General features: G+C 33.7%; 3 protein-coding genes across 4 annotated transcripts; 1 reads left to right on the top strand and 2 right to left on the bottom strand.

The window, feature by feature from the left end:
• The first annotated feature begins 1,822 nt into the window (after positions 1-1,822).
• Positions 1,823-6,519, top strand: LOC122595076 (TBC1 domain family member 5-like). Of its 2 annotated transcripts, XM_043767373.1 has the most exons (6): positions 1,823-2,287; positions 3,420-3,523; positions 3,619-3,795; positions 3,912-5,579; positions 5,616-5,713; positions 6,178-6,519. In XM_043767373.1, exons 1-6 carry the CDS (start codon positions 2,079-2,081, stop codon positions 6,298-6,300), a joined length of 2,379 nt encoding a protein of 792 aa, XP_043623308.1. In that variant the 5' UTR covers positions 1,823-2,078; the 3' UTR covers positions 6,301-6,519. The 2 variants fall into 2 exon arrangements, with proteins under 2 accessions (XP_043623308.1, XP_043623307.1); XM_043767372.1 differs by having other exon boundaries at positions 1,840-2,287; positions 3,912-5,713.
• Positions 6,520-8,131: 1,612 nt separating this feature from the next.
• LOC122595077 lies at positions 8,132-10,255 on the bottom strand. The gene is made up of 3 exons (XM_043767374.1): positions 9,177-10,255; positions 8,510-9,081; positions 8,132-8,412 (listed from the first exon to the last, which is right to left on the bottom strand). The coding sequence occupies exons 1-3, from the start codon at positions 9,362-9,364 to the stop codon at positions 8,252-8,254; spliced, it is 921 nt and encodes a 306-aa protein (XP_043623309.1). The 5' UTR covers positions 9,365-10,255; the 3' UTR covers positions 8,132-8,251.
• A 2,327-nt stretch (positions 10,256-12,582) lies between these two features.
• On the bottom strand, positions 12,583-14,924 carry LOC122595805 (protein CHLOROPLAST IMPORT APPARATUS 2-like). Its single transcript, XM_043768253.1, has 3 exons — positions 13,398-14,924; positions 12,944-13,099; positions 12,583-12,817 (listed from the first exon to the last, which is right to left on the bottom strand). The coding sequence occupies exons 1-3, from the start codon at positions 14,400-14,402 to the stop codon at positions 12,770-12,772; spliced, it is 1,209 nt and encodes a 402-aa protein (XP_043624188.1). The 5' UTR covers positions 14,403-14,924; the 3' UTR covers positions 12,583-12,769.
• Between the last annotated feature and the right edge of the window lie 1,026 nt (positions 14,925-15,950).

Below are 15,950 nucleotides of genomic sequence, written 5' to 3'. Positions count from 1 at the left end.
TCCGTGTGTGTCTTTTTTGTCAAAAAAATAAAAAATTAAAAAATGAGAATATATATAAAGATAACACGTAGGCTAAAATCCTACATGTCAATGTTTTAACATAGCTTAGGATAAGAAAGGCTTTCAAAAACCTCGGTTAACTATTGTTTTAATAATTATATAAATACGGATGAAATTGAATCAATTGAATTAGATCGACAAAACTTAAGTAATTGAATTAAATTACATGTTTAATTTGAAAAATTAGCAAAATTGAGAGTTTTGATTGGTTTTTAGTATATACGAGAGCAACTGCGCAACGGTAAAATGACGAAGGTGATAGGTCATAGAGTATGATAGATCATAGGAGGTGATATGTCATAGAGTGTCATAGCTAAATGTCTTAGTCGTACGGGCTCCGTCCCTGGATTTAAAAAACCGCCGAAAGTATATCGAATGACATCTCTAATGAAAGAGCATGAAATTTTAAGAGCACCTATATAGTTTTTATAATTTATCGATGTACGGTTTTTGAGATAAAAGATTTTCAAAGAATTAATGGAATAAAATGATTTATGGAAGAGAGAAAAAGTTGTATGCATTGATGTATGGTACATCATGCATTATCTTATGTATATTGTTGAAATTCAATGTTGAAAGTTGAAAAGTGGATTTGCTTTATAATATACGAGAGCAAGTACCCGCGCGTTGCGGCGGTAAAATGATGAGGGTGATAGGTCATAAAGTGTGATGGGTCATAGGAAACCATATGTCATAGAGTGTCATAGTCAAATACCTTAGTCGTACGGGCTCCACACTCGGATTTAAAAATTCGTCGAAAGTATATCGAATGACATCTCTAATGAAAGAGCATGAAATTTTAAGAATACCCATATAATTTTTATAATTTATCGATGTACGGTTTTTGAGATAAAAGATTTTGAAATAATTAGAGGAATAAAATGATTTATGGAGAAGAGAGAAAGTTGTATGCATTGATGTATGGTACATTATACATTAATATATGTATATTGTTGAATTGCATGTTGAAAGTTGAAAAGTGAATTTGCTTTATAATATAGTATAGATATATAGTATAGACATAGATATAGATATAGATGTATATTGTTGAAATTGAATATTGAAAGTTGAAAAATGGATTTGCTTTATAATTATAACGAGAGCAAGTACCCGCGCGTTGCGGCGGTGAGATGGTGGGGTGATACCTAGGTCATATAGTATGATAGGTTATAGGAGTTAATATGTCATAGAGTATGATAGTCAAATGCCTTAGCCGTACGGGGTCCGCATTCGGATTTAAAAATTTGTCGAAAGTATATCGAATGACATCTCTATTGAAATGGCATGAAATTTTAAGAACACCCATACAATTTTTATAATTTATCGATGTACAGTTTTTGAGATAAAAGATTTTGAATGAATTGGAGGAATAAATGATTTATGGAGAAGAGAGAAAAAAGATAATTGGTTTAGATTTGAAGAGAGAGAAAGAGTATTATAGTTATTTTAGATAAATATAGAATAGATAGGAGAGATATTTTAGGAAAGTATTTAAAATTAATATTGAAAATTTTAAGTTTAATGTTGAAAATTTATGAAAAATCTGCTTTATAATATAGTATAGATATAGATATAGATGTATATTTCTTGAAATTGAATGTTAAAAGTTGAAAAATGGATTTGTTTTATAATATATAGTAAAAATATAGTGCAGAAGTATAGATAGAAGTATAGATATAAATAAAGATAAAATAAAAATATATAGAAGTGTAGATATAGATATAGAATTCCTTTCCTTGTCAATTCTCGTTTCCCTTTTGTCAAAAAAATTTAATATCAATATCATTTTATTTACGTCGTATATTAATCAAGCAATCCTATATGATTTTATTCGTTTTCCAGATCCTTGAGGATTCATTCTTTCAATTCACAATTTATTCTGTTCAATCCCATCCAACATTTTCAGTCTCATAAAAATTTCTAATTTTTAATAATAATTAAATTCGTATATTTTGATTTTGATCAAGAATTCTAGGGTTTTGTTAAAAAAAAAAATGATTTCTTTCTAAATTATAATAATGTCACCTTCGGCTCCGGTCGAGCCAACGCACAACACAATGCCGGAATCATCATCGTCCGGTGAGCTATCACCGGGAAAAGGTGATACCGGTGGTTTTGGTGATCTGAGAGGTGTTCAATGGCGTATACATCTGGGGATTTTACCTTGTTCTTCTTTAGCTTCATCTGTTGATCATTTTCGACGCGTAACTGCCAATTCTCGTAGAAGGTATATCAGTTATAGAGTTTTTAGTTAATATTGGTGATTTTTTGTTATATTATGTCACACACACACACACACATATATATATATTATATATATATATAGCCATATAGTCATAGACAACAACAACAACAACTGTACGCAATCCCTGAGTGGTGGTATTGGGGAGGTGAGTTGTAGACAGTCTTACCTCTACCCAAAGGTAGAGAGACTGCTTCCATAAGGACCTCCGGCCACGAAGATGTAAACGCCGTAAAAGGGTAAAGTGTTTATACCTGTCTGTCGAGAACATGATAGGACGATATACCTGTCTGCTGGGTCCGCTGGCTATGGCTACCTTAAGAGTAGGGAAGACATTTGGACTAAAGATATTTAGGTTTATAATGCTTTAGATGAATTAGTTTCATCTTTTTGTGTTTAGGCAATGTTGCGACAGAAGTGTACGGAATTGTATGTATTTATATAGGATGTTGAAAAAAAAGTGTAGATGCAAAAAAAAAAAAAATGTTCAACTTCCAAAGTGTCTATTGACTTGACTATTGTATGTATAGAATATTTAAGTCATTGCTTTTGTATGTATCATGTTTCCTCTTTATTATGTGACCGATATTTTTGTTGTTGTATGTATGTGCTTACCTTTAGATCGACTATTAGCCGGTATTTTTTTACCAATGCGATAGTCATATAAGTGGGACACAATAGAAAAACGTGACAAGTTGGATGCATTTTGGTGGACTTAGCCTAAAAAAATATAAGGGGGTATTTGGTTACAAGGATACAAGATGGAAAGTTGTGATTTGATAGTTTGATGATTCAATGGCTTGACATTTCTGATCATTAATTGGAAGTCATTTGTTGTACAATTGGGAGGGTTTTACAAGATAAATGGTATATATTATAGTAGACAAAATTTTTTGTGGCGTACAGATTTTTAGTTATTTTATTCAAACATAGTTTCAAGATTTGCCAGTAACTTTAACACTATGTTGTATCATATTAAATTTCCTGGAGGTAACTATGCTTTTGATCTTACCATTTAGATATCTATCATGTTTCTCCGGTCTTTTAGATATTTATAGAAGTAATACATGATTTTTAATGTTGTGTTTTACTTTTAATTAAATGTTGCCATTTCCAGTTATGCTGCTTTAAGGAGGAGACTTTTAATTAATCCTCATATTTCCAAAGATGAAAGCAAGTTTCGTGATCTTGTTATGGACAATCCGCTATCACAAAACCCAGGTATATTTCTAACTATTATTCTTGTAGATTACTGATGTTGCCTCTAGGCTCTGGAAATTAGGATGCCGAACTTGATAGTAATAATATTAATGCAGAAAGCATGTGGGGTCGTTTTTTTCATAAAGCTGAGTTAGAGAGAATGGTTGACCAGGATTTGTCACGTTTGTACCCTGAACATGGTAGCTACTTCCAGGCACCTGGATGTCAAGGTGTGTTGAGACGAGTTTTGTTGCTTTGGTGTATTAGACATCCAAACTATGGCTACAGGCAAGGTATTTTATTGTTTAATTCTGAACAATATTCTAACCACATAGTCGTCAAAAGACTAATTGTATATCACGCCATCATTACAAAGATTAGACAAGTTTTAGTTTGGCCCTTGTTTCAGGGATGCATGAACTTTTGGCTCCACTGCTGTTTGTACTACAGGCCGATTTAGAGTGTCTCTCTGAAGTGCGGAGACTCTACCAAGATTACTTCACTGACAATTTTGACGGATTGTCATTTAATGAATCTGATTTGGAAAAAGTTTCAGATAATATTCAAACTGATAACGTGAAGGTTAATGACTTCAAGGACCTTGATCCGAAGATACAAACCATTATATCTTTTAGTGATGCTTATGGGGCAGAGGGTGAATTGGGTATAGTTTTATCTGAAAAGTTTATGGAACATGATGCTTATTCTATGTTTGATGCTTTAATGAGTGGGGATGGAGGTGCTGTTGCCATGGCTAGTTTCTTTTCACACTCTCCTTCACCGCATAATGGATTACCGCCTGTAATAGAAGCATCGTCTGCATTATACCACTTGCTTTCCATTGTTGATTTGTCTCTATACACCCATCTTGTTGAGCTAGGAGTCGAACCACAGTACTTCGCTCTTCGTTGGTTACGTGTTCTTTTTGGACGTGAGTTTGCCCTTAAGTGCCTTTTAATAGTTTGGGATGAGATTTTTGCACTTGATAATGATAGATTAAGTGGTAGTTCTGATAACGAATCTGAAGTTACCTTTAGGGTCCTAAATTCTTCAAGGGGAGCCTTCATTTCTGCTCTTGCAGTTTCAATGATACTTCATCTACGATCTTCCCTTCTTGCTACTGAAAATGCTACCTCATGCCTTCAAAAACTGTTGAACTTTCCTGAGGATGTAAATCTTAGGAAACTATTGAAGAAAGCTAAATCATTGATGAATATCGCAAGTGATGCTATTAAGTCGATTGTGGAACCAATTCATGGTGGTGGACCCTCTGATCCAAAAAAATCAAGAGGTCGTAGTCTTTCATCTGATTTTACTGCACCCGGAAGTCCTCACCGGTTGGTGCCTGAGAGCTACTGGGAAGAGAAATGGCGGGTTTTAAACAAAGAAACAGAGCAAAAAGAAGCTAGCCTAAGTAAGCAAGTTCAAAATCGCTTAAAGGGTTGGTCAGAAAAAGTCAAAATGCGTTTATCAAGAACCAGGTCTGCCGGGTTCCTCTCAAAGGTTGCCAGACCACCTATTATGAGAAATTTGGTGGATGATGCAGTTCCTTTAGAAAAAGAGAAATTAGTAGGGAGAGGTGTTTCTGAAAAGAGGTCCTGTTCAAGCGTAGATGGTGGTAGTGAAGAGAACTCTTACATTTTCTCTGACCTGTTAAACCCACATCCTCGTCCTATTAATGACAATTATCTTGGAAAAGACAATGAGGGGACCCGTGTGGCCTCCAATTCTTCATCTAATGGAAATGACCTGAGCCTCATTGTAGCATCTGTCTCGTATAGTTCTAGCGAAGAAGTTGCTTCACCTTTACCAGTCTCTGTTTCTCCTGAAGCTATGTCTTGTACGGAGGTAAAGAATGAAATGATTACTGAGAATCCCGTGGAAAATTTGAGAGACAAAACACTTGTACCAGGAAAGTTTCAGTGGTTATGGATGTTTGCAAGAAACGGGCCCGATGATTTATTAGAGAAAAGTGGGTATATATCTAAGCCAAGTAGATCTTCAGTGACTGAACTTGATCACAAAAATGTAGTGCCATCTTCTTCCACGATAGATGAGTTTATCAAACCAGAAGCAGATGACCAGAATAATATGCATATCAAACCAGAAGCAGATGACCAGAATAATATGCATATCAAACCAGAAGCAGATGACCAGAATAATATGTATTCTTTAAAAACTCTTGCTCAATCAATGATCGAAAATGTCAAGGTATTACTTGTCTTCATATATCATTAGCAAACAAAGGTGTTCCATTTTATTCAATTTTGGTCTAGTATTACTTTTCTGCGTATAACATGTCGTACTAGTCAAAACTGGTCATTTTTAGTCTTGGTCACAACGGCCTGAATCGTGTTAGGTTGAGCCGTAAACACTGTTTTTTTGCCCTTACTAAATAGGAAAGATATAAAATATGATTTATAATTAACAGAACAATACTATTACAATGGTATCTAAGTATTTACCTTAAATGGTCTAAGAAGGTGTAAGTTTCAATCCATTCTACCTTCTCCCTATCTGCTATTTTTTTTTCTTTGACCCATTTGTGATGTAACACTACTTTCAAATTGACTCACTCATGAGTAATGGGCTAAAAGTTGCCATCTATAGTTTGCTGTTTGTAATTTACTTTTAATGCTGTCTAAATCTAACTCTCAAATCCTCTTATAATCCAGGTGATTGAATTTGTTTTACTGCAAGAAACAGCTCAAAAAGAACCTGTAGAGAACTTTTCAGAGAATGCCATGGTAGCTTTAAATGAGCTTCGAAAGATTAGCAACCTTATATCAATGATGTGAGGTGATTTTTTTATTTGTATGTGTACACATAGGTATATGTAAATGGTAATGTAGTTATGATTTTTCAGAGTACACTAACAATGAGTTTCTTCAGTTTCTTATGGCCTGCCTTGTATATATTTAGGTTACATTATACACATCATTGTAGATGTCAATATTCCTGTAACATGCTTTTTGTAATTTTTTTTTATTAAATTGCATATTGTGATGGTTGTATGAGCTGGTAACTGGTATATAGTACCTCGCCTAAGTGTGAAAAAAATAAAACTTTCTAAGATTAAAAAGTGAACTTATGCTATAACTTTGCATAACTGCTTGTTTTTTTCTAATCAAACTAGCATAGGTGTTGAGTGTTGGCTAAAAAAACCCATTTCTGGGTTGATTTATACCACGGCCGTTTTATGAAGGAAAACAACGCAAAACCAAACTTAATTACGTGACATATAGTGATCAAACTTTATCATGTGACAATTGGTGATGACTTTTGCCATCATGAAGTTGAACTTCTTTAAAAGGCATGTTTTCCTGTTACTGTATTGTTAGCTTGCCAACTTCAGAATTCAGATATACGATATATTTTATCAAAAGATGACCAGGGAGATTGTTCTCAAAGGTCTACGTGGTTCGTGAGAACTTTTTCAAAGGCAACTTCAGATATCCAATATATATCATGAGAAGATAACCAGAGAGACAGTTCCCATGGTCTACAAGCCTCGACAATGGGCAAACAATAGTGTCAACTGATGCACCATGATTGTTATTACATAGGATTTAAATTTAAGAGAGCTATTATTCATACAAATCTCGTTTTTATTACCACTCATGTCTAGTAAAAAGGTTATATAGCATTTAAAGGAGCTATTATTCGTAAAATAAGATGCATTTGTTAGGGTGAGTTTATATTCAAAAACCATATTACAAACAATTACAAAATACATATGAACTTGTACCGTTACTAATGGAGTCGAATTACATCAAGGGCACACTTTCCTGCCAGAATAGTTTTAATCTGGCTCTCCAGGTATTCACTATACTTCATTAAGAGATAAAGTGCAGGATGATTTTTTCCGTCTACAAGCCTCGAGGACGGGCCAAGAATGGTATCAAACGATGTTCCATTAGGATTCACAAGTGTGATCCTTTTACGCTCGTCCTTTACAATGGTTCGATGGAGCTTACTCTTTTACCTGCTGTTGCTTTACCTTCAGAAAAATTCATCGCAGAATTTAACTATATTTTTCTGTTAAACCACCGATTTGTTCATTTAGTTTCAGGTTAGAGGTAAACAACTTCGACCCATTTGTATGTTAATGAGTTGATTCTCGTGAAACGGTTGATTAGCATTAGCTTGGCTTTAACAGGTCAAACGGGTCAAAATTTGAAGTATGCCAAACTGTATAGTTAATGGATGAAACATCCTGAATCATTTATTTAAATATTGAAAATTTGGGTATTTAAAACGCATTTAGGAAACCACCTATACCCCAACCTATTTTCTGGCATGAAGGACTTCAAGACCCAGAACACCATTTTCATAGAGCAGAGTCAATAAGCCATGATCTGTATGTCGCATTAACCCTCTAACCCAACCAAACTCCGAAATAGATGGATATTAGTTGATTGCTAACAACTGAAACCCCGATTCCAGATTCAGTTCTTTGGTCATATATGAAGCTTCAAATCCTATGTTTTCCGAACCTCCTTTAAGAAACTCCATTGCCATTGTTCTTGTCTTTTTGACAGAGTCTGATGCAAGGTCCCTGTGTTGCAACAAATTTAGAAACAAAATGTCGAAAATACAGATGTGGCAAAATGGTGGAAGCGTGGGTCGTACACTAGCAATCCAAATTTACACTACAAAGGGTCAAGCTTACATATTTACCATACAAAATGATGTAACTAGCGATCTTGTAATCAAGTAAATGACAAAAGACTTGATAGCATCATAAAACTAAGGGTCGGAATCAAAGTACTTATCATCTTCATCTAAAATCACGGTTGTCTCGTGGAGTCCATCTTCATCTAGTCCATCCTCATCTTCATCATGGACATCAACAATTTTGTTTTTTCCTATGTTCTTGTCAACTGAGACTTTGTTTAAGTTTCTTGGTCCTGTAAACAAGTAATAATTGTCATTATTTGACGTATTTTTGAAACTGATAATATAAATGAATTTTTGATGTACAGGCGACAACTAATTAGTAATTACCTCTTTTTCTCTTTTTAGAACTTGTTTCTTCATCCTCTTGAAAAAATTCTTGAACATGCATCCATGAGATATCTTTCGGAAGACACACATTTTCTTTCTCGGTGATCCACTCATCATCCGACTCCATGTCCGACAAACAAATCGGATCATAAGTTTCCCCCCTTTCTTTTCTTTTTTGGAGTCTTGTTTCGAGATTAATGTTATACTTGACAAAGACCAATGCATTTAACCATTGTTGCTCCAAGCGATTCCTCTTTTTTGAGTGTATATGATCAAAGGTGCTCCAATTCCTCACGCAATCAGTTGCACTACATGTGAGGCTTAAAACACGAATAGCTAACTGTTGAAGTTCTGGACATTCATCTCCGTAAGTCTCCCACCATTTAGCAGGTTGCATCCTCTTTCTCATTTCCATACACCCGACACTACCAAACATTCCAATGCTATCGTGGAACTTTGCAAGTTGCTCATGAATTTTTATCACAGTGGGTCTATCATAGAGCTTTTCTATACAATCAAATAATGCGCGCTTGATATACTGATCGGCTTTAAAGTTTCTTTCAAAGTGAAGACTATAATTTAATAAGATAACTATTAATACATATTAAGTGGTTAATAGATATAAAACTAGAAGACATGTGAGTGAAAAAAGGAAAACAATCAGTACCTAGGATTAAGATAGTATCCTACGGCATAAAGTGGCCTGTGAATTTGCAAATTCCATCTCTGGTCGATCTTTTCCCAAATCGGTTTATACCTTGACTTAACACCATTAAAGTTGCTCTTTATCTGCTCTTTTGCAAGTTCCATGGCTTCGTATATATATCCCATTGCCGGTTTCACATCACCATCCATGAGCCTTAACACCTTATATATGGGAACTACACAACTCAGGCAATGACTTATTGCTTTCCAAAAGTAAGCATCACCTAAAATGATCTTTTCAACCAACTTTCCATCACTAGTTAAAAGTAGATTCCACCCAATCTCTTGAAGCAAATAATTCTCGAAGGGGAGTTTTTAACTCATGCATCCTTTTCAAAGTAAGAAAACAAGTAGCAAATCTTGTAACTCCCACTCGTGTTAACTCTTGATCACCGGTGAACTTTCGGAACATGGATAATAAAACAGAATGTTGATAGATAAACATAGTAACTTTCTTTGCTTTATCTATGGTGTCTTTGAAAGTTTTGCCTTCTCCGATGTCTTGCAATATTAAATCAAGTAAATGAGCGGAACATGGATTCCAAAACAAGTGAGGCCTCGCATTTTCCAACATAGAACCAGCTAGCACATAAGCTGAAGCACTATCCGTGATAACTTGAACTACATTTTTCTCCCCAACTTCTTCAACAACTGCATTAAGCATTTCAAACAGCTTTTTTTCATCTTTAGCAAATGATGATGTGTCAATAGATTTCACAAATACGGTACCACTAGGGCTTTGTTTTCCTTTTCCTTTTTCTACGTAAGATTTCAATGTCCCATCTAAACTGTCTATCTCAAAACATTCATCGTCATCGTCATTCTTTTTTCTTTTTTCCTCGTTTAAACCTTTAAGTAAGTACAAAAAGAGCAGCTAGTGGGTTCATCAACTACGGGACACACGACTACATCTTTTTTGGTGATTTTTCATTCTATTTACTCCACCAAAATATACTTTTTTACAATACTTACATCGCACCTTATTTCTATTGTTTGGATCCACCCTACTACAATGCTCCCAGGTAATATCTAGTTCTTTTGATTTTCTCATTGCTGAAATTACATAATGATAATAAAAAAAATAACACATGAATGATTAAAGACTTACAGTAAAAAAAGAAAACCCTCAAAGAATATCAGTCATCACAAATATTGATAAACAACCACCAAGTATTTCTCAAAGTACATCAAATATAGAGCATTAATATACTATCAAGTTATCAACGAAGTATTTTAATATTTCAATAAAGGAATAATAAATGTTATGAAAAAAAAAGAGAAAAGAATGATTTGTGTTTACCTTACGGTTTGCACATCCAATACAAGTCCAAGTATTTTAACATTTCAATAATGAGATGAGATGAAGAAGATCATTAATGCTTCAATGGGGCTCGGCAAGACAGTTTTTTTTTTTTTGAACGGCACTCGGCAAGACAGGTACAGGAAGAAGAAATGAAAAATTAAGAAAAGAGACCATCAATGGAGAAAAAAAGGAAAAAGTAAAGAAACAAGGTGATAACAAGACACCAGTTCTCTCAAATCTTGTGCTAAACCTCTTTTCTTACTCTGGTCAATGTTTCCAAACATAAGTCAATGACCCACTTTTCTTACTCTGGTCAATGTTTCCAAACATAAGTCAATTACGCCGGTTAGTACGGTCAATGAGGCCAATTATACGGTGAAGTTTTCTGATATCACATACCGACTAAATGTTTAAAAAAAAATATGGTCAATGACCCACTTTAGTTTCAAACGCACATATTTTACAAGTTAACCACCGATTCACCTCGTCTTTTATTTGTTTTTGAAAATAGGTCTGAATATCAGTGTTTGTTATTTGATACATTTTAACTATCTATATTTCTTTACTCTATATAAAAATGGAAAATTGCCTACATGGTCAAATTATTTGCTTTATATCCTAATTTGGACACCTAAAAAAAAAATTACCTAGATGGTCATAGATTCCTTGCCCCTTAACATATTTGGTAAGAAATATCAACCAATTAAAAGATGTCAAATATCTATGAAGCTTCACCACTTCTACTAGGGTTTTTCAAGTATAGATGCAAGTATGTATATTCATTGATATAGAACATTCGGGAGATACATATTGTGGCTCATCTTTTCTAAGTAGTACAAGATATGATGTTATGTGAACAACACACATTTATCTGCTTTATAAGATGAGAGAATGAGTAGCCCATCCACAATGGGAACCTGAGAAGCACATTAAAGGTTGAAAATATCTCTTCATTACTTCATATATTTAGTAATCTCAAGTATTGAAGTTAAATTAATATTGAACTACATGAGTATCAAGTATAGTTTCCATAAACACATGCAACATATGGGGGAAGCAATGTAATAAATGGCGGGCTAGATACTCGTAACTCGTAAGGGAACCAAGTTGATATCATGCTTGTTATACAACTTGAAAAACCTAACACAAGAAATAGAAACAAGTTGAAGAAGACAAGTAAAATCTATTAAAAGTGAAGCCCTCATGAACACTTGGCATTATTTGATTGGTTGTTTTTCATTTCTTACTATAAATGTTAGATGGTAAGGATTATATGACCATTCAAGTATTTTCTTTTGTAGGTGTCCAAATTAAGATATAAAGTAAAGAATCTGATCATATAAGTAATTTTCCCTATAAAAATTATACCCATGTTGAAAAGTTAACATTTTTTTGACATGCGAAATTACCATTTTGCTCTATTACCATTTTGCTCTTAATTAATTAATTAACTTACACAATCATTCTATTATCTTCTAAAAGATATCTACTACTTTGTTTAATCAAATATCTTTATATCAAATACCTATACCACCTGACGCATCTGTCGCCACCAACCATCGCCATCACCATCCGTCGATGCCACCACATCAATGTCACTGTAATCGTCGATGCATTGCACGGTATAATAGATTACATGAGTTGACCTATTTTCTATCTTTGCTATTGATAATAACTAAATATTACCCATAATGCTAACGAGGTGAATTGAAGGGTAACTCGTGAAATTGAAGATAATAAATGATTTATAAGGTAGTATAGATATATATATATATAGAGAGATATAGTATAGGGCATAGGCAGAAAAAAACAGAATGATACGAAAAACAAACGGATCAATCCACTACAGGCCCATCATCGTCATTTTAAGCCCATTTCACTTTCGAAGGTTCATCTCCCATGTGGGTTGTGGCATGTTGATTCAACTCAAGGAGTCAAGGGTATTTTGCTCAAATTATATTACTGTACAATATTCGAATCAAACTTAGCCCAGGCTTAAATTCTTAGTTTAGCTCCCAAAGAATACACTAATAACCAACTAAAACTAAAATGACAACCAATGATATATATGAATTATCAATGTAAATAATATATAGAACATATTACATAACAAAATTGTTTGATTCTCTCGTCCTATTGGGCTATTCATTCCTCCAAGTTAACAACACTAGACAATTGGCGGTGGCGGTTTACAAAATGAAATAAAATATAAAGCGTTGGAATGTAAGAAAAGAATAAAGTGTAGTTTCTAGTTATGTTTCCTCGCAAATGGGAGGATTGGGTCTTCTAACAAATCGCCCCTGCAAAAAACAACAAACAAATTGTGACAAACTTAAAATAATTGAAACTACCAATAATGCTAGTTATTTAGATATGCAAGAACGGGTTAATTAGGATGAAATAATCTTACAAATTGTACTACCTACCTTGGATCTAGGTCTTCTATCAGCATTCACTTTTCTAACTTGGTATCTAATCTTCTTGGAGAAGAGCCTTGTTTGCCTTTTTTCCTTGTAACGATTCACGCTGGCCTCCCTTACCCCTCCGTTCTCCGAGAATAAGTCTATTTGAGCCAATTTTGCCTGCCATTTTTATCAAAAACACTATGTTCATACTTAGTACATTCATGACTTTATGAGGAAATACACTAGATATGCAATACAGATAGCTAGTATTATGAATTTTATTTAACTATATAAAAATGAAATAAAATATCATTTCATTTACTATATAAATAACATGTAGATTTAAAGCTTTTGTAAATATATTTTAAGCATTTTCAAGTTAGTAAAACAATGTGGAATCCATTTCAGAACATATACATATATACATATACAGTCATACACATACCATATTCTAGGCGGGAGAATAATTACTTACATGAATATCACCTCCGGGAGACTCGGGCCCCAAAATTTCCTCCGGCAAAGGTGACCCTTTATCCGACCAAGCATTCAACACATTGTCATAGTTCAACTTCAATAACAATCGAGGCGCCTTGTCAAGACTCAAATTACTCTCTTCCTTAGCAACCGGATTTCCCAATTTTGGCTCCAACTTCATCAAGTCCTCAACTTTCTTCTTTTTTTCAACCGGCGTTTTCTTGAGCTTCGTTGAACCGTGAGGCGATGATATATTAATCAAATTAACGGCCGAAAAACTCTCCCAATTCCCTTCATCTACATTCTTCAATGCCCTCACCCCATTTCTCAACCCATACCCAAATTTAAACTCCAAATTCCCACCAAATCCCAAACCAATTGGGTACCCATAACAAGTATTGTTGGAATCAAAATCACAATTCATGAAACCAACACAAGTAGATTTCTCATCATTGGAAATGGAATTCAAATTCCCCATGATACTATCGATCCCTTCTTCGATTTCCTCGTGATCAAGAATCGACTCGGTATCAAAATCATCTTGATATCCTAATTCTATAGAATTACAACTAGTAGAGCTACAATTCCAATTCCCATTATATTCAATATCCCTTGGTGTTGTCACCTTAATAATAGGCCTTTTAGTACCAGGAAATGGCAAAAGTAAATCAAGTGGTTCTCTTAAAAGATATTTATGATGATAATTGGGAAATTCTGATTGCTTATTATTATTATTAGTACTTTTTTTAGTGATTGAAAAAATAGTGGGACAAGCTGTGGAGAGAAGAGCAGCTGCTTCGTTGTAAGTTTGATTGGGTCGTTTTCGTGGGGTTCGTGGTTTTCTAGTGGAGATGACATTGCTTGATTCTGAGAGAGTTGAAGATGGAGAAGATGAGTATTGTGAATGTGAAGTTCTACTTGAAGTAGTAGATGAAGACTTGACTATATTTTCAAGATCAAATCCATATGCTCTGCCTGTACCTCCCCCTAAATATGATGACATTTTCTAAATTTCAAGAATTAGAATCCAATCTCAAGTTCATGTGTTCATCCTTCAAATTACTATATACAAGAAAATAAAGACCCAAAAATTATTTTTGGATTCTTGGAAATAAAATTCAATACTACGTACTGTTTTCAAACGAGAAATATTTTTTGAAAGTCCAACATTTATAGTTCTCAAGAAATGTTGAAAAAGAATGAAGATGTTGAAAGATATTTTAGAGTTTAGATAAAGAAATTAGATGAAGAACCCTAAACCCTGAAAAGTGCATATATATTTTTGTATAAAATAATAAACAAATGTTGTGTTTATTCTGTACGTAGAAAATGAGAAAAAAAATTTCCAAAGAAAAAGTTATTAATTAAAAAGGAAAAGAAAAGAAGAGGCTAGAAATTAAATAGAATTCCGTTTTCCCGAAACCCACAAAATGTCATAGAATCGAAATTCTTGAGTTCATGGAATGAATATAGCAAGTGTGGCAGAAATGTGTCATGAAACTTTGTACTAATATATAATAAGCATTTAGCTCAAATGGGAAACAAAGCATATGACACACTCACAAAAGCATTTAAGATTCATGTGATAGTGAACATGAAATATCTAAATGTAGATCAAGATTTATGGACATCCAAGCCAGGTATAGATAGAATAGAGTCACGGGTAACAAGAAAAAAAAAAAACAAAATACAATATAGGAATCTGTTGAGTAGTTTTGAAATATATATATTTGATATACAAAACCACCTTTGTTAATGAGTGTTGCTTAGGGGTAATTTGGTAGTTTTGTATTAATTTGTAGCAGATTATGGGATTGGGAACACTAAAAATTGAGCAAATGAGAGTGAAAAGATAGCAAATTATAGGAAGGGATAATAGATTGGCTCTTTGTTTGGACCACTTTTGTGTGCCTACTTTTTTTTGTTTGTATGTTAGTTTTATCACTCCAATTATTCTATCATCAATTTACTGGATTTCCTAAACGACCCCTTAGTAAGATTGTCAAATGTTTGCAGCCTTCATGTTTGTAACAGAGTGTTAGATTGGCTTATTTTTATTTTTTAAATGATATTTTATCCTATGCCTATTGTGAATTACACACATATATACATATATCAATCCTACAAATATAAAAATAAGATTCGATCCCAAATGAATTATTTCAAGCTTAAATACATTACCAACAAGTTATCGATCCCGTTGGCACACAGTGCTAGATTTAACCCATAAATTTATGTAAACTTCTACATGCATGGTGGTGATCGAATTTCGGCCAAATCGGAACCGGGACCAGATTTGGACTCGGCATTTTGCTTACGCTCCTAGCTCCTAGTATCAATCCATGTTATTTATTTATTTCTTTTATTTTTATTTTTTATATATATTTTCAAGTTAGAAACGTTGTAATCTTAACTATACGCGTTGATTTTTTATTTTTTTTAAGAGCTCGGGATTCATGGATGCTTTTGATGAATTAATTTTTGGACCTTTAACCTTTACTTGCATTTAAAAATTTGTCTAACACTTTTGTATATAAAAGTGTAAAAGGTA

The sequence above is a fragment of the Erigeron canadensis genome, chromosome 4 (genome assembly GCF_010389155.1).
Source record: "Erigeron canadensis isolate Cc75 chromosome 4, C_canadensis_v1, whole genome shotgun sequence".
Classification (NCBI taxonomy): domain Eukaryota; kingdom Viridiplantae; phylum Streptophyta; class Magnoliopsida; order Asterales; family Asteraceae; genus Erigeron; species Erigeron canadensis.
Note: the sequence above shows the minus strand (reverse complement) of the source record. Positions and strands in the feature narration are given on the sequence as shown.